At 52.0% G+C, this 20,613-nt stretch overlaps 1 protein-coding gene across 1 annotated transcript in view; it reads left to right on the top strand.

Moving 5' to 3' along the window:
• The window catches only part of LOC123583899, a 39,675-nt gene extending 20,265 nt beyond the window's left edge, over positions 1-19,410 (top strand). The window contains exon 4 of the mRNA XM_045451119.1: positions 18,116-19,410. Within this exon, the coding sequence (XP_045307075.1) occupies positions 18,116-18,634 (519 nt within the window). The 3' untranslated portion in view covers positions 18,635-19,410. The remainder of the gene's footprint in view (positions 1-18,115) is intronic.
• The last annotated feature ends 1,203 nt before the right edge of the window (positions 19,411-20,613 follow it).

The raw sequence follows: 20,613 nt of genomic DNA, 5'->3' as shown, positions 1-20,613 counted from the left end.
TCTAATTTTCATTGTGATTTCTCTTTTGACCCGTATGTTACTGTTAGGATTCCTGGTTTACTTATACCAAGCAGAGAACATACTCTGTGTGCATTCAATTTGTAAACACAGCTTGAGACTTACTTAATGGCCAGATGTGGTCAGTCTGAGCAATTGTCCCATTTACACTGCTTACAAAATCTATATTCTGAAGTCATTGGGTAAAATGTTCAATATATGTCTGTGCTGTGTTCTTGGTTAGTTGTGTATTTATAATCTGCAGTGTCACTGATTTTTGGTCTTTTTTTCCAATAAGTTATTGAGACATATGCCTTAAAACTTCTACCCATGATTGTAGATTGGTCTGTTTCTTTATTTGTATATTTTCTTTTCATATTTTAATCTATGCATACACGTTAAGGTTTTTTTTAATATCTTCCTGTTATATCCTCATTTATTTTTATGAAATATCTCCTTTTACTTTCTCTTAAGTTTTTTTAAATGTTTATTCAGTTTTTGAAAGAGAAAGAGAGAGAGAGAGAGAGCAGGGGAGGGGCAGAGAGAGAGGGAGACACAGAATCTGAAGCAGGCTCTGGGCTCTGAGCTGTCAGCACAGAGCCTGACACAGGGCTCAAACTCACAGACTACAGGATCATGACTTGAGCCAAAGTTGGACGCTCAACTGACTGAGGCACCCAGGTGCCCCTCTCCCTTTACTTCTAACAATAACTTTTACCTTAGATCATATTTTAATCATATACTAATATAGTCTCCGTGCCTTTCTTTTTTTTCGTGTTTCTTATTCCCCAGAGTTTTACTTCAACTCATCTATGTTATTGTACTTACAATATGTCCCTTATAAAGAGCACATATTGGGATTTTTTTCTTTTAAAAAGAATAGTCTGATAGGGACGCCTGGGTGGCTCAGTCGATTAAGCAGCCGACTTTAGCTCAGGTCATGATCTTGCGGTTCGTGAGTTCAAGCTCCACATCGGGCTCCGTACTGACAGCTCGGAGCCTGGAGCCTGCTTGGGATTCTCTGTCTCCCTCTCTCTCTCTGCCCCTCTCCTGTTCATGCTCTGTCTCTCTCTCTCTCTCTCAAAAATAAATAAAAGCATTAAAAGTTTTTTAAAATCAGTTTGACAAACTTTGTCATAATTGAAATATTTAGTCCATTCATATTTAATTTAACTACATTCATAGTTGGGTGGTTTGTCTAATATTTTGTGATTTGCTTTCTGTTCATGCTGTCTATTCTTTGTTCCTTCTTTCCTGCTTTTGTGTTAAGCAAGTGTTTTATTACTTCCTTTCCCTCCCCTCCTCTACTGACTTTGTGGTTATATAATTTTCATTTCCCAATGGTTTAAAATATGTATAGTTGATTTATAAAAGGTTACCGTAAATTAGTACTTTTATAACTTTCTCAGCAATTGAGGAATCTCACAAAAGATCTCTATCATGTTTCCCCTCTTGCTTTTTGGCCATTGGTGTTGCATTTTACTTCCTCCTTTGTTAGAAACACTGCAAAATGTCTTTACTGTTGTTGCTGTAAACGATCGATTCCTGCCCTGAAATTCGTCCTTTCTGGTGCTCTTCATTGCTTCATGTATTTTCATAATCCCTTTCCTTTCCTTCAGCCCCGAATTTTGCTTTATTATGCTTTGTAATACACGTCTGTAGGAGATGAGTTTTCTGAAATTTTTTGTATGACCACATATTTATTTTGCCTCCACTATTTAAAGAATATTTTGTTGGGTATGGAATTATAGGTCATTTTTCTTGTTTCCATTCAGGACCGAAAGATGGCATTCCATTGTTTCATGACTTCCATAGTTTGGGGTGAAAAGTCATTCATTAGTCTTATTTTTCTTCTTTGAAAGTACCATATCAGTTTTCTCTGGCTGATTTTTAGATTTTTTTCCTTTGTATTTGGTTTCAACAGTTTTTTTTTTTAATTTTATTTGTTAAAACTTACATCCAAATTAGTTAGTATATAGTGTTTTTCAATAGTTCGAGTGTAACGTGTCCAGATTTGATTTTCTCTTTTTCTTTTCTTTCTCTCTCTCTCTCTTTTTTAAGATTTTTATCTTTAAGTGATCTCTACACCCAAATGTGGGGCTCGAACTTACAACCCCAGGATCAAGCCTGCATGTTCCACCAGCTCACCCAGCCAGGCACCCAGGGCTTCTTTTTACTTATTATATTTATGTTCATGGGATTTCTTGTATCTGTATGTTGGTATCATTCATTTTGAAAAAATCTCAACCACTGTACCTTTAAATATAATTCCATTCTGTCCCTTTCTCCATGTGAATTGGGATTACTTGATAAGTAGCCATTTTAACACACTTTACTGTCCTTTATACTCTGCTCTGTTCTTTTCGTTATTTCTTGTCTCTTGAGTTTAAGTTATGGTATTTTTTATTGACCTGTCTTTTAATTAAATTAATTGTGTATTTAACCCTATTCAGTCTATTATCAAGCCCTCCTAATTAATTCTTAAATTCAGATATTTCAGTTTTCATTTGTAGAATGCCAACTAGATACTTTTGCATAGATTCCTATTTTCTGTTGAAATATCCTGTATCTAACTCATATTATCTATTTGGCTGTTTTCTTTATTATTTTTATTAGAGTTATTTAAAAAAATTTTTTAATGTTTATTTTTGAGAGAGAGACAGAGAGAGAGAGAGAGAGAGCAGGGGAGGGGCAGAGAGAGAGGGAGACACAGAATCCGAAGCAGGCCCCAGATTGAGCTGTCAGCACAGAGCCCGGTGTGGGGCTCAAACTCACGAACCACGAGATCGTGACCTGAGCTGAAGTCGGACACTCAACCGACTGAGCCACCCAGGCGCCCCTAGAGTTATTTTGAAGTTTTTGTTTGATAACTTCCAAATCTGAATAATCTGTAAATATGTTTCTATTTTTTATTCTATCTATTAATTTTTTATTATTTTTTTTCTGCTTCTCTACATTTATCACAAAATTTGAAATCTGGGGGCCATTTTAAAAAGGAGAGCTGCCATGTTAGCTGCAGTCCCCCACTTTACTGCGACTTTTTCTCCTAAGTGCTGTGCAAATACAGGGAATTTCATTTTACCTCACTGGCCTGGCACTGAAGTTCTAGTTCATCTGCTTCTAAGTGCTTCTACTGCTCTCTAAAATCTTTAAATCTGATTTTTGTCATTTAGTCCAGTTTTTTTTCCTTCTAGATTTATGGTGATATGTACCCTGCTTATATTAAAAATTTTTTTCTTTTAGTGTTTTTGCTTATTTTTGAGAGAGAGACAGAGACAGAGTTCGAGCAGATGAGGGGCAGAGAGTGAGAGGGAGAGAGAGAGAAAGAGACACAGAATCTGAAGCAGGCTCCAGGCCCTGAGCTGTCAGCACAGAGTCTGACGCAGGGCTTGAACTCACAAACCGTCGGGTCATGACCTGAGCAGAAGTCAGGTGCTTAACTGACTGAGCCCCCAGGCGCCCCACCCTGCTGATATTTACTACATCTCACTTGGGAGTAAAAGTCCCAATGATGTTTTAAAAAATATACCTTATTCTAGATATAGCGACTTCTGATGGAGAGCATTGCTTGCAGCCAATCAGTGGGATCACCCGATGGCGAAAACCCTGTGTTCGTGGAGAGGCACTGGAATCTGGTGGGGGCCGCGTGGAAAGCATGGGGGAGATGGAGACGTCCTGGTTTCCTTTGCCTCCTCCACGCCACCGTGACGCGTCCCAGTCCTGACTGGCTCTCTTGCGTTGTGTTCAGCTGCGGGCGGGAGAAAGTCTGGGAAGACAACGGTGGTGGCTTCCAAATGGGGAACGAGGAAGAGGTGACGAGATGCCGGGGTGTTTTCACCACCAGAGCTAGACTCAGAATCGGTGTCTCCGAATAGAAGCGGGGGTGTCCCTCCGGCCTCTGAAGTCCCGAGAGCCACCCCCCCCCCCACCGCCGTGACACTGACCGTGGTCCCCTTGCTCTGCCCGCAGCCTGAGCACGCCCGTCCTGGGCCGTCGGGGCAGGCAGCCGCTGACCTGCACGTTCTGTGCGGTGCCTCCCGAGATGGAAAGACAAGATTCTCCCACACGCCGTGTGTATCTCCTTGCTAAGCGGGTGCAGAGTGGGAGGTCCCCGCCTGGCACCTGTTAGCTGACTGCGCCTTGGGAAGACAAAGGCAGAGCTCAGCACTCAGGCGTCTGCTTGCCTGTGAACTGTGACAGAGACACGGAGAAGCAGTTCCCTGTAATCATCAGCCCGGGGAGAACCATTTGGAGGATGGAAATGCTAACCATCAATCTCCCTGTGCATGCGGTGTCTCTGTTTAATAGCTGATAGAGCGTCTCCAAAGGGCTTTTTTTTGCTCTTTGTTTAAAATGACATATAATGGGCCTGGACTTATCAGTGTCTCTGAATGCGTTTTCTGTGCTCTGTCCCCACGGGGGGATTCAGTCCATTCTAATGGATATGTGCGGGATTGATTTTGAGCTTGGTATAATTTAATCCATCAATTTAATATTGAATGAATATGCAAAGGGAGTCTCTTTGTGGATGAAAAACAGAAGAGGGACATTCTTATTAATTTGAAATGGGCTTGAGAAATGAAAATAGTCTGTTGCTATTAGTATCTGCCACGGGGTCCCACCACCGGCCCGCCAGTAGGCTCTGTGACTGCAGCAGCTAAGAGCATCCACGGCCACTCCGAGACGCTTGTGCAGCAGGGCGGGCCACGCCCCTCGGGAGTGCACGGATGTGCTTATTCCCACTGCCGCGCTCTGGGCTCTCCTGGGTGAGGCAAGCCGGCATCGTGGCTCTAAGCTCTGCAGCGTGGAACCGAATGAGAAGCCCGAATCCAGAGGCTGTTACGGGATCTAAAAGCACATCAAAGCCGCGGGACTGGATGACGGGGCTGATTGACATCAGATTTCTTTGATCCCAAAGGTGTGTCGGAGGCTTGGGGAAGTGGAATGCTGGCCAGTGCAGGGGGAAAACAAAGGCCCTCTCCTGTCCACACAGCAGCCGGGGAGGGGCAGGGAGCCCCCAGCTGCACTCTGATGCTCGGAGGTGAGGGAGACCATGAGTGGGCTGTGCCCACGATTTAGGGACCTGGCTGTGTCCTTCTCCAGAGGGTTACAGACAAAGCAGCCCCCATCTGGGGAGCCCTGTGGGGCCCCTTCGGTTAAGATCCCCTGACTTGCCCTCAGCAGGGGCAGCGGGACCCGCCTTTCTGTGGCTTTTTACTCTGAGCACGCCGGACCCCTCGAATGCTTCGCACACTCTGGTCGTGAGTTGGCCCAAGCAGGGGCAATGTTGCTCACGGAGACAGGCGAGTGTTTCTGGCCTGGGAACCCTTCCACGCGAGCCCTGTTCCGTTTCGACGCGTGCTGCTCTGGGAGCCGCGTCCCGGCTCTCCCCGCGAAGTGTGGCTTTGCCACGGGAGCCGCGCCTCCTCTGGGGCCTTGATGAGCGTCATCGAATCACCACGGTTCGTGTGGACTGGGTCCTGACCTCACAACAGTAAACAGGACGCGCTCGAACCCCGTGCTTGTACAAACCACACCGCACAGATCCGTGCACTCCACTGCTGTGGAGACAGGACCCTCTCACTGTCGTGGGTCCCTTTAAGAGCCTAGAAGCAGGTGCACATTCTTGTGTGTTTCTGTACCAATTCCAAAAGGGAGGTTTTTGTTTGCTTTCTGAGAGATAGCACCCCAGCTTGTGAGAGTTCAGTGCCCATAGGTCCTGTCTCTGCCTCGTGCTCTCGGGACCTGCTCTGACCAGCCCTCAGGGAAGCCACGCAGGGGCACGTGGGCCCAGGTGGTCAGCTGCCCTTCTCTGTACCTTGTCTTGCAAGGAGCTTCAGCCTGGCCATGGACGGCGGGATGCCTGCTTGCTGCTTGCTGACTCAAAATGAAACGATTTAGGTTTGGAGACGCATGCCCACACAGGCGGTTAGAGGATCGTAGGAAAGCATGTCCAGGGCCATGCCAATTTTCCGCTGTTTTAGCTTAGCTGGCAGGTACATGGCGTTTGTTTGATGTATAAATTCCACAAAGACAATGGTCTTGGAGACACCTGCACACGAACCCCCAAATACCCGCCCCCCAAGTCTGCAGAAATAAAGTGAACCAGGCGGAGCCCCCTCTGTTGCCAGCCAGAAGCGAAGGCCAGGCGCTAAGTGAGGCCAGCCGTTTCTAGAAAAACAGGACATCCTGTTTCTCACACAGGCCCCTTTCCCAGGCACGTGCAAGTGGGTTCCAGCACATTCCGCGTTGTGCAGTTTGACGGGGCCCGTGTTGATAAGATGGCCAGTAAGAAAGATTTCCTTCCCGTGGATCTCTCCGGAGTTTCCCAGGGAAGTGACAGGCATCGATGGTCCGTAAGCTTGCTTAATCGGTGATCGGGGATGCACACTCTATCTACCTGTTTGTGAACAGTCTTAGCAGGTTTCCTCTGGATGGTCCTCGCTGTCGCTGGGAAACGATGCAGGTGGCCCCCGTTTACACCCCGTGGCCTGTCGTGCAGAGCAGACTCCCCGATTCCGAGCTGTCTGGAGAAATGCTCACTCTCTCACTCCAGGCCGTGCGTCTGCAAAGCCAAATGTTGCTCAGCTGTTATGGGCGTGTAAATGAGGACACTGCAAAGGAAGGTCCCCTGGGAGCTTCGGAACACAGGGGCTGGAAACACTGGTTTTCGCCGCGGGGCCCCATGGAGCCCTGGGATGCGGGCAGCGAGGCTCGGGGCCGCTGCCGGGGGGGGGGGTCAGTGTGTGCGGGAGGCCACGGGCTGCGCCTCAGCCAAAGGCGGCCACGTGCTGGGAGAAGCCGGGGGCCACTCCCTAAGCCAGCGCCCCCGGGGTGGCACCACAGGGAGATGCCCCTGCGGCAGGCGGCCGGAGGCCCCACGGCCCCAACACAAGCCGGCCTGGCCTGATAGAGCGAGACTCTGCAGAAGCTGCGGAAGGACTAGAGACGCACTAGCGGCACCTTTGACTTACCCTGGTGTTGCTGCGAATGTCCTTTCTTCCCTCGCGGCTGATTGTAAGTGGGAGTTCAGAGCACAGCGGGTGTGGTTTAAACCTGGCCGGCAGCGTGGGCTGTGCCCGGGCAGCTGGGGAACACTCACTCTGGGTCGCTCGTCCTGCCGGGTCTGCAGACTCGGAGATGGGGACCAGCCCCTCACAGGCCGGAACCTCTCACGTGAAAGGGGGGGGGGCTCTCTCCGGTGCAGGGTGTGGGAGGGAAGCTGGGAAAGGTGACAGGCAGTCTGGGAGGCGTGACCAGTGCCATGTGCTGGAAGGGGAAGGAGGCATCTCCCGGGGCTGTGTGCTGGTCCCAGGGCCCCACGCCCTGTGCGATGGCACCCCTGTCTGGGTGCGAAGGGCGGCAGGGGCGTGCCCAGCACGCTCGGGACAGCGGCCACTGGCCACAGGCCCCTTGCCCCAGGCACCTGCTGTCCACACAGGGGGCCCAGGGCCCCCCCCCCCCGATCTCAGCACCCTTGCTCCTGCCTCAGGAGGGGCACCTAACCGCTGGTGACATTATTTTCTTCTCTTTACCAAGAGAACGATACGTTACATTAAGAGGACTCATGGGAAATCATTTTGGAAGACAAACGTTTGAGGGCTAATGCCTGTTTGAGGGCTTGCTTGCGTGTGAATGCACGTGCGTATGTGCATGTGTGTACGTGTGTGGGGGCATGTGCGTGCGTGCGTGTGTATATGCGTGCATGTGCGTGCACGTGTGTGCGTGTGCATGAGGGTGTATATGCGTGCATGTGCGTGTGTGTGCATGTGTGTGCGTGCGTGTGGGCGTGTGTGCATGGGTGCGTGCGGGTGTATATGTGTGCATGCGCGTGTATGCATGTGTGTGTGTGCATGTGGGCGTTGTATGCATGGGTGCGTGAGTGTGTACATGTGTGCATGTGTGTGCGTGTGTGTGCATGTGTGTGCGTGTGTGCGTGTGTATATGCGTGCATGTGCGTGTGCGTGTGTGCATGTGAGTGTGTATATGCGTGCATGTGCGTGCGCATGTGTGCGTGTGTGTGCATGTGTGTGAGTGCGTGTGTGGGCGTGTCAGGGTAACTGCGTGTCATGTCTTTCTGCGTGGCGCGTGTGTCAGTCGTGTGTCTCATCACGTCTCCATGTGGATAGCGCGTGTGCCTATTCCACATGTGTTACACGTATGGGTTGCGTGTGTCATGCGTCCACCTGTTGTGTGTTATGTGCACGCTGTGTGTCCGTGCAGTCTGTGTGGCTTGTGTGTGTGAGGCGTGCTGTGTGCGTGTGTGGTGTGCCAGAGTGTGGAGTTGGGCAGGGATCTAAAGGGCCAGGCTAACCTGGTGTCTCTCATCGCCAAAGAGCAACCAGAACTTTCTGCCAGTGGGGAAGTGAGCGTGAAGGCCCGGCTGGGTTCTGCCCAGGTCCTCGCCGGCTGGCGGACGAAACACGGTGCTGGCGGCGAGCTGGGCGTGTGGTTTCGGCTGAGTCCTTCAGGCATGAAATCCAGGGTCAGCAAAAGGCTCGCGGCACTTGGTAGGTTCGTCTCCTGTTGTTTGTTGTTCTAACATAACCGCGGCTCCCCGTCCTCCTCGGAGGGCCGTTACGAGGGCCGTTACGCACTCGGCAGCTTCTCTGCACAGGCCGATGCGCGTCTGGAGGGAGGGCCGAGTCAGGTGGAGTCGCATCATCCATCCGTGCTCGTCAGGTCCAGCCCTGCCATCTCTGAGCCCCACGCAGGGGCGGCTGCATCCGGGCAGGCGGGGGCCTGGGGCACTGGAGGGTCGGCAGAGGACAGCGGGGCGGCGGGGGTGGCCGCGCACCCGGCTCACGGTCTCCTCTGCCAAAAGCCTGGTGAGGACCTGCCGGTCACAGCCCTTTGTCCTCTGCGGCAGGCGTGAGGGGCCCCCAGACGAGGGAGAGGGAAGAGCCTCCCCCTTCCAGTCCTCACTCTCAGGGACAGCTCAGGGACAGCTCAAGACTCCCACCTACTGACAATGCCCCTAGGAGCGTCAGGCAAGTAACACAGGAGTCGGCCCAGAACTCGTCTTGCTCGTGTGCCACAGTGGTGACGGCAGCCCCGGTGTCCCCCGGGGTTCACTCTTGGGGCCCCAACTGGAGGACCTTCTGGCCCCTCGGGGAGGCTGTGAGCGCCCAGGCAAGTGCAGTAGGGTGGACGTCCCCTGTCCCGGGGAGGCGACCCCCGGTCATCCAGCGCCTTTGTGGAGCAGTTCGTCTGCTGTCCTTTCTTCATTCCGCCAACCTGGCTCCTCCGCTGAGGCGCACGACGGCCACACTGGCCACGTCCATGTCACTGCCAGATAAACCGGGAACAGAGGTCCTTGTCGTTGCTCTGCAGGGAAGACAGAAGATTTCCAAAGATAGCCGTGAAAACTGGCACCAGATCTCAGACCCAGAGTCAGAAGGAATGTTGTGTCAGCGTGCCTCTAGCCACTTTTATCTACTTACTCTATTTACTAGTAGACGTACCAGGCAGAATTCCAAAAAGACTTTTAACAGTAGAATAACTACAGTAATGACTTAGCAACAGAAAACCCTGGAGAAGGACTGGTTCTACACAAGCGAGTCCCGTGCAGCTGGAAATGAACCTCTTGCTTCCTTTGGAGGGAGAGTGCGCGAATGTCACAACACGCACTTGGTCCACTGAACCGCCCTACTGAACGAGTAGGTCTCGACGTGCTCCTGGGAAACTCCATGGGCTTCAAATGTTGAGATGTTCAGAGGGGTTAAAGGGTGCGGTAGCCACGGCTGCAAACAGTGGCATCCGGCGGCCGAGTGGCCACGGTAGTTAATTTTCTGGTGAAGACCACTGGCTGAAATGTGTTGGTGCTCGCTCGCATGCTGCTCCTAAAGAAGGAGCGTAAGACGGAGAGAGACCGGAGTTCGAGGGCAGGCAGGCTGTTCTGGGTCACCTGGGAAGACCAAGTAGTAGACATTCTACTTGCGACAGTTTGAAAGACGACATAAATTGATACACTTTCCTACTTTCAGCCAACTAATCTGCAAACAGCCAACTTATAAGACTGGTGAGAAAAGAAGGAAAATCCTCAGCAGCCAAATGCGGGATGAATCAATCCTCTGAGAGGTAAGCTGGTCTGATTTAGCGGCCGCCCTGAGGCATCCGTGTGTCTTACATGGTCTGGAACTTCCGTTTTGATGGCCGTGTGGCGTGAGAGGCCAGGAGTGAGAGCCTGGAAGGTTACACCCGAGTAAGAGGGAGAACCCGATGAAAAAGTTGTCCCACGAGGCAATTTGCAGACTTGACCTTGATGTTGGGGAAGCAAGACACCCTTGGAATTTTATTTATTTATTTATTTTTAACTGTTTATTTTTGAGAGAGAGACAGAGCACAGGTGGGGGAGGGGCAGAGAGGGAGGGAGACACAGAATCTGAAACAGGCTCCAGGCTCCGAGCTGTTAGCACAGAGCCCGACCTGGGGCTCGAACTCACAGAGTGTGAGATCATGACCTGAGCCGAAGTCGGACACTCAACCGACTGAGCCACCCAGGCGTCCCAGGACACTGTTGGAATTTTAAACCAGATGCTAATACTCATGCGAGTTTGTGACTTGAATTCTTATACATGTGTGTTTTAAAAATTGTAAGCTTTGAACTTAAAGTGGTCGTGGGCTGTTAGCACCCCCAGGAGCCTGGTACAAACAAAGGAAAATAATCCCGAGGAACGCACCTTCAGCTCATGCCTCCCAGGAAAATTCTGTCTGTCATGAGCTCACGATAGAAAGGAAGCACATAACAGAGGCATCGCCAGCATGGAGAAGCAGAATTAGAGAAGCAGGGTACAGATACTGAATTACCAGAGAGAACGCGTGGGTGTGACATGTTTACGTAAATAAAAGACAATCGCTTCTCGGCCTTTTGGCTAACATCAAGTGTAGTAAATAAAAGACGATTTGCAGATGTGAAAAACAAAAAGTCACCGCAAAAACCATGTTTAAAATCACTAAACAGAGATTACTGATTCTGGCTAACACAGAGTAACAAGAAGGAGGTTAAGATGGAAACAACAAAACCCGACCGTGTACACAGAGCAATGGTGTACGGGGCACTGGACGTCGGGGAGGGAAGACAGACCCCTCCAGCTTAGCTTACCACCCTGAGACGGCTTCCAAGCCCAGATGCGGGGAGGGGGCTCCACGGGCGGCTGGCGGGAGGCACGGAGCTGAGCGTCCACGCAGGCGCAAGCACCGAGCCTGCAGGTCGTCTCCAGTCGGCACTGGTGTCCAGCAGAGTGCTGATCAGCTCGTGGGCGTGAGGAGACCGCGTGAGGCCAGAGGAAGAACTTCCGAGGGCATCAGACGTAAAGTGTCCGACGTGCTGCGGGGCCAGGGAGACTGCCCGTTCCCGCCAGGCAGAGAGGAAACTCCTGGTTCATGGGGCATCAAGCAGAGCGCAGGGAGGAGTGTTTCCTTGGTAGCCGGGAATAACGGACCCTCGGCGCACAGCACAGGTCCTGCCTCACTCTTCCTAAACACGGAACCCAAAAGGATCAGTCTGTGTCAACTTAACTTCATCTTGAACACCGCTCAAGAATATCTATAGAAAAACAAAAATATTTGGCACCCAAGAAAATAAAATTCTCAACTAGTGGTATCCTACTGTGGATTGAATTGGGTCCCTAAAAATTGATATGTTGAACTTCTGTGGTTTCTCTTTGTTGTTAATATGGTGACTTAGGTGCATTTCTAATGGGAGACCGATCTTGTGATACTGACGTGAACTTGGTCATCATGACATTTTATCTCCTTTATATATTGCTGAGGTTAACTTGCTAAAATTTTGTTTAGAAGTTTTACATCCAGGTTCATGAGAAACCTTTTTCTGTAGTTTTCTCATAAGGCTTTGTGTGGTTTTAGGATCAGGGTAATGACAAGCCTCTGAGATGAGCTGGGGAAAAATTCTCTCCTCTTCAATTTTCTGAAAGAATTTGTGTAGAAATAGTGTAATTTCTTTCTTAAAGACTTGATAGAAGTCACCAAGGAAGCCATTCTGGAAGACTGTGGAAGTTTATTAAGAAGTTAAACGTATACCCACCAACTTATCCAATCATTTCATTTCTAGGTATTTATCTCAGAGAAACGAGAGCATAAGTCCGTACAAAAACTTGTATGTAAGTATTCTGAACAACTTTATCTGTGTAGACCGAACTGGAAACACACCAAATGTCCATCAGTAAGTGAAGGCACACACAAACCGAGGATATGTCATCATCTTGATTGTGATAATGGTTTCATGGTCCCATTCTTCTGTCAAACCATGCAAATCGTACACTTAAATACATACAGTTTATCATAGGTCAGTTATTTTTCAGTAAAGCTGCTGTAAGATAAAACATAGCGTGAAGCTTATTTTTATGGACAAAAACTGAAAGCAACAAGTGTACTGGAAACAAAACAGCCATATATACTTCTATAAACGTTGAAATGTAACAGTAGATATAAAACCTTGATAGGTGAATTGAGTAGCAGAGAAGACACAGATAAAGAAATAGTAGAAGACAAATCTGAAAAAATTACCTAGAATCCAACAGAGTCAAATAAATAAAAAGATGTGGAATAGAGTTTGGCAGATGTTGAAGCTGGGGTAAGAAGGCCTAATATGTTACCTAGTTGGAGTTCACAAAGTAGATCATTGATCACCGACAGGATGAGGGAGAGTCAGTATGCAGAGGGTTAATAGAGGAGAATTATCTAAATTTGGTGAAAATCATGAATCCTTAGCACAGGAAGCACAAATTCGAAGCAAAGTATCTAAAAAGAACCCTGCAGGTAAATGTAATCCAGTGACATTTGAAGACAAGTAGATCTTCAACGACAAATACTTTCAAGATCTATTGACCTATCATAATTGACCTGCTATAAACCAAAGAGCGAGGCCGACACCTGACTTCTCCACAGTAAATATGGAAGCCAGGAGACAATGGAACTACATCTTCAAAGTGCCGACACTAAATAATTGTCGCCTTTTCTTGTATACCCAGAAAAACAACTTTTCAAGAAGTTTTCAAGTTTCATCTTAAGGGTAAGAAATGTTTTCAGACAAATGTGAGTAATGAGGTGAAAGCCCGAGTTGCCTTCCTGGAGGTGGTTTTCTCAGTCTCCACGTTCACCGTTGCTGTACCATTGTTCAGTCCCCCAGTGTTGCTTGGTATCTCTTTTTCCTTCTTCCCTAATACGGTGCACCCCAGAGACCTTACACTCTGAACTCCTTGATGTATCTCACTTGCATCATCTGTGGGTAAAGAATGAAAAGAGAGGAGTATTTCAAGAATGTGCTAGATATTGTGAGTGTTCTTCCCGAAGCCTCTACCTCAGTACTTCTGTGTCTTAGAGAAACATTTCCCCCCCCAGGGAAAATTAAGGGTATCAAAATGGGACTCCCTTAATCCCCCCAGATGTGCTAAATGCACCCAAATTGTTTTCCATCTGTTTGCACCCTTTCTTCTGAGTTCAGAGGAAGAATTGCAAAATGTGTTTAAGGCCGGCATCTCCTTTCCTCACACGTACTCCTCCTTGTCTCCTGTACTTCTCACCTCTCTCTCGGGACAGAAGTCCCACCTCTCCCTCTACCTCTAGAGATTTTCCTGCTCCTGTCTTCTCGGTCAAGCCCTACACATCTTTCAAGACTACTTCTCAGGGTCCATTTGCCTATCTCGGCTTTTGGAGCATCTCCCCTTAGGCTGGAATGGTGTCTACACTGTGGACCCACTGCCCCTGTGCAGACCTGGGTCGCGGCTTCTATGCTCCTATCTACGTGCGTACCTTTGCTCGTCTGTCCGTTCAGCTCAGCCAGTCGAGGCTTCCTTTGGACAAGAACCACGTGCTTTTCTCTGCACCCTGGATGCCTCACACGACGTCTGACATTGATTGGTTACTAACTAGATGTCCGGGGAACGTGGGGATAAGTTAATGAGCATTTCCCCCTCGATTACTTACATCTAAGTTTCTGTACTGATGTGTGATGGGGCACTCGGACCAGGGTGTGAGAGGGTATGGAAGGAACAGGAGACTCCATCGAGGGAGGATACGATGCTGGGGCTGTTTCGGACGAAGAGTGCTCCAGGTGGCTGGCGAGCCTTGCTCGGATTCTGGTGGGACGTCACTGGGGGTGTGAGCATTCATGCGGTCTCTCAGCAGGAGTCCGGTCGGAGCTGTTAGCCTGCCGCGGTGGATTGGATGGCTTCTGAGGCCTCCACCCAAGACGAGAGTGGATGAATGTTACTGGATGCTTCCGGGACTTGTTCCGTCCACTGCTCGTAGACCTCCAGGAAGGCTGCAGGGCCTTTCTAACGAAGCCCCTTTCATGAAGGCCCTCCATCGGGTCGGCCTCACCCCATCACTGGTGCAGGAGCCGGTCCTGCTGGGTCCCCTGCCCCTGTGCCCATGCCTTCTGGCTGCCCTGACCCTGTGGGACGTGCCTCGTCCATTCTGGAGCTTTGCTTGGAACTCATCCAGAGATGTCCAGGGGGAAGGATGCAAATTGGAGACTTGATGTTCAGGCTCTTTAGCTGGGAGGAGACTTGAATGTGTCCCCAAATGAAAGGGGATGTTTTACAAAGTGGCAAGTTCCCCACGACTGGAAGTGTCCAAGTAGGGAATAGGCAACCATTTTCCGTAAGTGCTTGAGAGAACGGTGTTTGACCTCGTGCCAACCCCTCCTACTGCCAAGATGCTGAGTTCCAGTTGGTTTAGACACCTGCTGCTGTAGGCCAATCAGGTTGCCGTCTCGTGTGTGTATCCTTGAGTGTGCTAGCTCCTTCTCCGTTGCTCAAAGAAAGCCCCAGATGCACCGCCATCACCACCCCTCCCCCGCCGTCTGCCATGTGGTGTTCGGCCCTCCTTTAGACCCCTTGTTGTGTCTTACTCATTTTTGTAGGTCCACTGCCTGCCTCAGAGCGAGGCACATCGTAGACCCTCAATAAATCCTGGGCTGGGAGGGGAGCGGAGTTGGGGGAGGGGAAGAGAAATCCGCGAGCCCCAGCGTCCAACAGCAAACCTGGTTCAGCCGAGAGGCAGTAGCTGCTTCTGGCGTATCCTTTGCCATCACTTATTGGAGGGACAGGCTTTTGGGGACAATTACATAAAACCTTACTTCCTTCTGTATTACTCTCCTGCCATTCCTAATAAGCTATATTTTAATTTAAAATGGCAATTTACAGTGAAATTCATTTACAACGACACAATCCATTGTGATCACAATGCCATAAATTTTATGTTTTAAGTAATTTTTAATGCTTGTAGCAGCTGGCTCTCTGAAGTGTGGAAATAGCTAACATTTTTCACCTTGTGCAGCCAAGGGAAAAAAAAAATCTCTGCCCTTTAATTATATAACCACCAAAGACAGCATGCAGTGAGCAGAGCAAAATAATTGCAAAATACAAAATGATTGGCCTCAGAACATAGCCAAGACCTTAAGTGTAAACATGTAAGTGCCCAGGTTATAGCAGGTAGAGCCTGGAGCAAAATGTGTAGACTCCGCATTCACAAGCAGCCGTAATTTTGTCAAATTGATTAAAAAGGAAGTGTTACGAGGGAGACGGAATTCTAGAAGGAGTGGCCTCTAACCAAAAGGAGCCACATCCACAGGGCCGGGCCAGAGGGTTATTTCTGTTTGGGGATGTCGGAAGGGCTCACACATTCTTGGCTTCTGGGATAGATCACGTGCCAGACCTGAGCGCAGTGATGGGAGGTCGCCTGTGCCCTCCCCCTGCCCCCTGTCCTGAGTGCAGTGTTGGGAGATCACCTGTGCCCTCCCCTGTCCCCGGTCCTGAGTGCAGTGATGGGAGGTCGCCTGTGCCCTCCCCCTGCCCCCTGTCCTGAGTGCAGTGTTGGGAGGTCGCCTGTGCCCTCCCTCTGTCCCCTGCCCTGAGTGCAGTGATGGAGACCTCCTGTGCCCTCCCCCTGTCCCCTGTCCCCTGTCCTGAGTGCAGTGATGGAGATCTCCTGTGCCCTCCCCTGTCCCCTGTCCTGAGTCCAGTGATGGGAGATCACCTGTGGCCTGCAGCTGCCCCCAGGCCTCCTAGGGAATTATGGGAAGATAAATTTGCATAAACCTGTGTGCTCCCCCTCCCACTGGCATCCTCCTCTAGGGACACAGACTGAGGGGAAGGGAGTAAGGAGCCTGAGAAAGCCTTGCTGACCCCCTGATGAGTTTTGTGCAACTTCTCAGTCTCTCTCTGTCTGTTTCTATCGACCCCACTTTTCCCTTCCCCCTCATTTGGGTACCATGTTGGGAAGTATGCAGTTTTCCTGGTTTGCCCACCGAGTCCTGGGCTAGGTTCCCCATGGCGGTTTCGCCCTGGCGACTGGGCTCTGGTTCCTCTGCTCGCTGAGTGGGAGGTGTCCTGTGTCCCAGGGTGTAGACGCCCCCCCCCCCCCCTGCAGTCCAGGGGAAACATGGTGTGAGCCACGTGTGCAACTTGAGCCAGAAGAAACGGGCGAAGTCATTGCGTAATACATTTTATATCACCCAGTGCATCCAAAGTATTCGGCACATAATGACTAGACAACTACTACTGAGAGTTTACTTCCGTTCTTTCCTGCCTGAGGTCGGAGCGGCACCTCTGGGTTCGGACCAGGTGCGTTTCAAAGGGTCCAGGGAGCGTGGGCTCCCGCTGCCATATTGATGGTGCCGGTCTAGACCCGGGAGCTGCAGATGCTTCAGACTCAAGTGGCTTCAGACCAACCCCGAGCCGGTTGAGTAAATGGGACCTACAGCAGACTATTTCCCGGGGAGGCAGGCAGGCACCCTCGTGACCCTCGTGGTTTGGGTGTGGAGCTCATGCGCCCTGCGTGAGGGTCTGGATGAGGGTCTCCCGGGGTGGCGGGGGAGGGGGGGAAGGGGGGGTCAGGACTGTTCCGATTTCATCCTGCTGGAGACCCCTCCACCTCACTCTGCACACGCCTGACCCCGCCTGTGGCGGGGGGGGGGGGGCAGGGGGGATGGGGAGGGGCCCGCCGACCCTTCCCCATCCTGGAGCCCCTCGGCAGGTGCACGCTGTGCTTCCCAGCCTCACTCACTCCCCTCTCGGGGCTCGGGGCACCTCGGGGTGCAGGCTCCGCTGACCTTCTGCCTGGCTCCGCCCCCAGATCCCAGGGCTTTACTCACCTGCCGGCCTGACTTCTCCTGCCCCACCCAGACCTGCCAGACCTGCCCCGGGGCAGCGGGGCAGCGAGCCGGTCTGGAAGGCTAGGGGGAGGGGGGAGTGCCCAGGGGGCCCTCAGCAAGGCTTTCCTGTTCAGTTCCTACTGAGAAGTGTCTGCTCACTGGGAGGTGGGCGAAGGCGGCTGGTGGGGGTCACGCTGGAGGTGGAGCCCCAGAACCTCGGGGAGGAAAATCAGGCTGTGATCAAGCAAAACGGGTCTGAAATGATCCGCGGACTCCACCCCAGCCCCTCGCTCCCCCAAAGGCCTCTCTCTCCGTCTGGGGGATGTGAGCCCGAGGTTTTGCAGGAAAACGTTTAAGCATGGCTGCCGTGTAGCCGGCAACGGCATCGGATCCTGACCCCTGGGTCCGGGACTCCCGGCCTCCAGAACCCGAGAAGCAGGGGGTCTCTGCTGCCGAAGCGCCTGGGTAATTAGGTATATTCAGGGTTGAGCTGGGCAGGGTTTGAGGTCAGCGTCAAGGGGAGGAAAATGAACTTCTCTGGTCCAGCACTTCCCACGGAAGAGCGGTTTACATCAGGATACGGGGCCCTGCCTCCCTTCTCCTCACATCCCGTGTGGGGCCAGCCCCAGGCTCCACCTTGGGGTTCCGGATGCAGCCGCCTCCCGGCTCTGCGGGCCTCTCTCAGGACAGGGCGCCGCGGCGGCCGAGGCCCAGGCCCAGGGGACCACGACGGGGCGGCCGGGACTCCGGGGAGAGCTCGGCCCACAGAGGCCCGAGCGCTTCAGATCCTGAGACCACATCTACCCCGCCCTTCGAGGCCGGCAAACATTCCACGACAGGGGCCTTTCCAGAGGCAAGAAAGAAGTTAACTCTGGGAGACAGCTCGGACTTTTGAGGAGCTTTCCTACCAGGGTGGGGTGAAAACTGAAAATTACTCTGAAGCGTGCGCTGTAAACTCTGCCTATCGCGCGTGTCCTGACTGAACCTTTGTGGTTCTAGGACATTTATTTGGACGCTTTACAGTCTGAGCGCCAGCGGGAGGGATGGAACCCAACAGCTGAGTTCCCCGCACGCAGCCCCGGGCCGGACGGAAAAAGCGGAGGCGTCACCACGGCCACTGCAGGTGCCCGTCCTTCCCGGGCCTGCACGGAGCCCACTGCTCTGGTCTGTCCAGCGGTTGGTCACCCCAAACCTCCACCCCCACTGGGGGCCACGCTCTTCTTACCATTTGACTCATGTGGCCTGTGCTGCTCGGTCCCCAGCCAATGTGCTGGACAGGCCACAGGTGCGGTAAAATCTTTGCGCGTGGCACAGGGAGTGGGGTGCCTGCACTCACTCGTGGCGGAACCCCGTGGCTGCCGTGGACATGAACTAGGAACTGAGTGCCGGGCCAGGGCGGGGGGTGCCGTGGGCGCGGTGTGCCTGCTTCCTGGCCTAGTCTGGGCTGTCAGTCCCCTCTGGGACGCCCAGGGCCCAAGGGCAAAGCCCTGTCACAGCTGTGACACACTCTGTGCGTAGTGATGGGAATAGATGAGTCGGAACGGCCTCTCTAGAGCGACCATCACTTTATTGGAGATGAATAAAAACAGACTTTTTAAAGGATTTTTTTTTTTTTTTTTTTTAATAAAAGAACACTGTGTAGACGTGCAGCTTTGGAGGCAGGACCAGGAGACCCCTACCGTGTTGCACGGGCTGGTCGGTTCTTCCATTTGTCATTGATATATGTGGCATGAAAATACAGAACGCATGCATAACATAAAGGCTGCGTAAATATACATTAAGGAGAAGCGGCTCCCTTATCTGCATTTGCAGGGTCGCCAGATCCGTCAATACGGGTGCAGCCCGGCTCTGGGTCCCGGTCCCGGGGGCCGTGGGCAGGTGGGACCCATGCATTGTGCAGTCAAATGCAGCCGGCTTCCACTTAGAAATTCCTATTGTGGGGCAGGGGCAAAGTATCTATAATAATTTTAAGGACATTTCCCAAATGTTTATTTAGATAAAAGATGGGTAACAGTAAAACTCGGGAACCTGCAGCCTGATAACAGGTTTTATTAATGACCTGCCATACGCCAGGGCTGGATAATTAAAGTTTTTCCCCCCAAAGGAAGAGAGTGGACAAATTTATTTGATGGTTTGATAACCAGGGACACTGGTTGAAAACTATTGATATAATCGGAGCTCATTCGATTTGCTCAAGACAGCCACTCCTATCAGCTAATTTCACCTGTGCATAGTTAATTATCCTCCGAATGCATATGGGCGAGCCATTAATAAAATTTGACTATGTCATAGTCTCTTTGTCGCCACGTGTGCCTTCTATCTCCTGCATCTCCTTCGTCTTTCGCCCCCTTTTTTCGTTTTCAAAATTCCTTTCCATTCTCTCTTAAAAAAAAAAAAAAAAGCGAGGGAAGACGGATGCGGCGGCGCAGGGGCGCGCGTGGAGGGCGCTGGAGCGGCCCCGCAGCTGCGCCCCTGCTGACGCCCGGCCCTGCGGCCCCGCAGCCTTCCGAGCGTGTGCAGGCCCCGGGCGGCGGGCCGCTCCCGGAGCTCTGGGCGGGGCTGGGGGCCGCGGGCCCCCCCCCCCCCCCCACCCAGGAAGCCCTGAGCGTGTCACCCGCCCACGCACCTGAACTTGTCGAGGCCTGGTGTATCTTCCTCCGGTCATGGCCCTGAGCAAGTCAGTTAATTTCTCTGATTTCCCATTTTCTCGGATGTAAAATGGGGTTGATAATATCTGCTTTCAGTGAACATGTGGGCTGCAAAAGCGACAGATGTAAAAGGCATGTTGGAAGACACCCCTAGAGAAGGGAGGCCCCAGAGGCCAGGGAGGGCAGGGGAGGAGGGAAGGGGGGAAGACAGCGGAGGGGAGAGGAGAGGGGAAGGGGGAGGGGGGGGAGAGGAGGGGCCGTCAGCACTCCCCACTGGAACCACCCGGACTCTGCCCCCGGGGCCCCCAGCCAAGTCCAAGGTCCACGGTGGCCTGACCTGGTCACCCTCCCGGCCCTACCTCAAGGTGGGTTGGCCCTGCTGGACATCCCGTACCCCAGCGCGGCCTGCCGGGTCATGGGGTGATGGCACCGGCTTCCCGGGTCAGTGGACAGCACGGCCCCAGGATGGCTGTCGCGGCCCCATCATTTGCCCTTCTCCCCAGGTGCGGCACCTCCGACTCTCTTACTCGTCCTGCTCAGACCCTGCCCCACCGTTGGAGGGTCCCCTCGGTGACCTGCCATCCAGGCAGAGTCCCCTGCCCACTGGCCTCCTGCTTCTACTCCTGCCTGGGAGCCTCCTGCCCGTCCCCACAGCCGCTGGAGGGATGCTGGCCGATCCACCCCAGAGCTGGTCACTCCCTTGCCGAGCGCTGCAGAGGCTCCCACAGCACCTGGGATAAAATCCACACCCCTTGCCCCGGCCCACGGGGTCTCCCAGGCCCCACTGACCCACAGTCCCTGTCACCCCATGCCCTCCCCCCCTGCTTTGTGGCCCCCTCGGCAGCCCCA

The sequence above is a fragment of the Leopardus geoffroyi genome, chromosome A1 (assembly GCF_018350155.1).
Source record: "Leopardus geoffroyi isolate Oge1 chromosome A1, O.geoffroyi_Oge1_pat1.0, whole genome shotgun sequence".
NCBI classification, from domain to species: domain Eukaryota; kingdom Metazoa; phylum Chordata; class Mammalia; order Carnivora; family Felidae; genus Leopardus; species Leopardus geoffroyi.
Note: the sequence above shows the minus strand (reverse complement) of the source record. Positions and strands in the feature narration are given on the sequence as shown.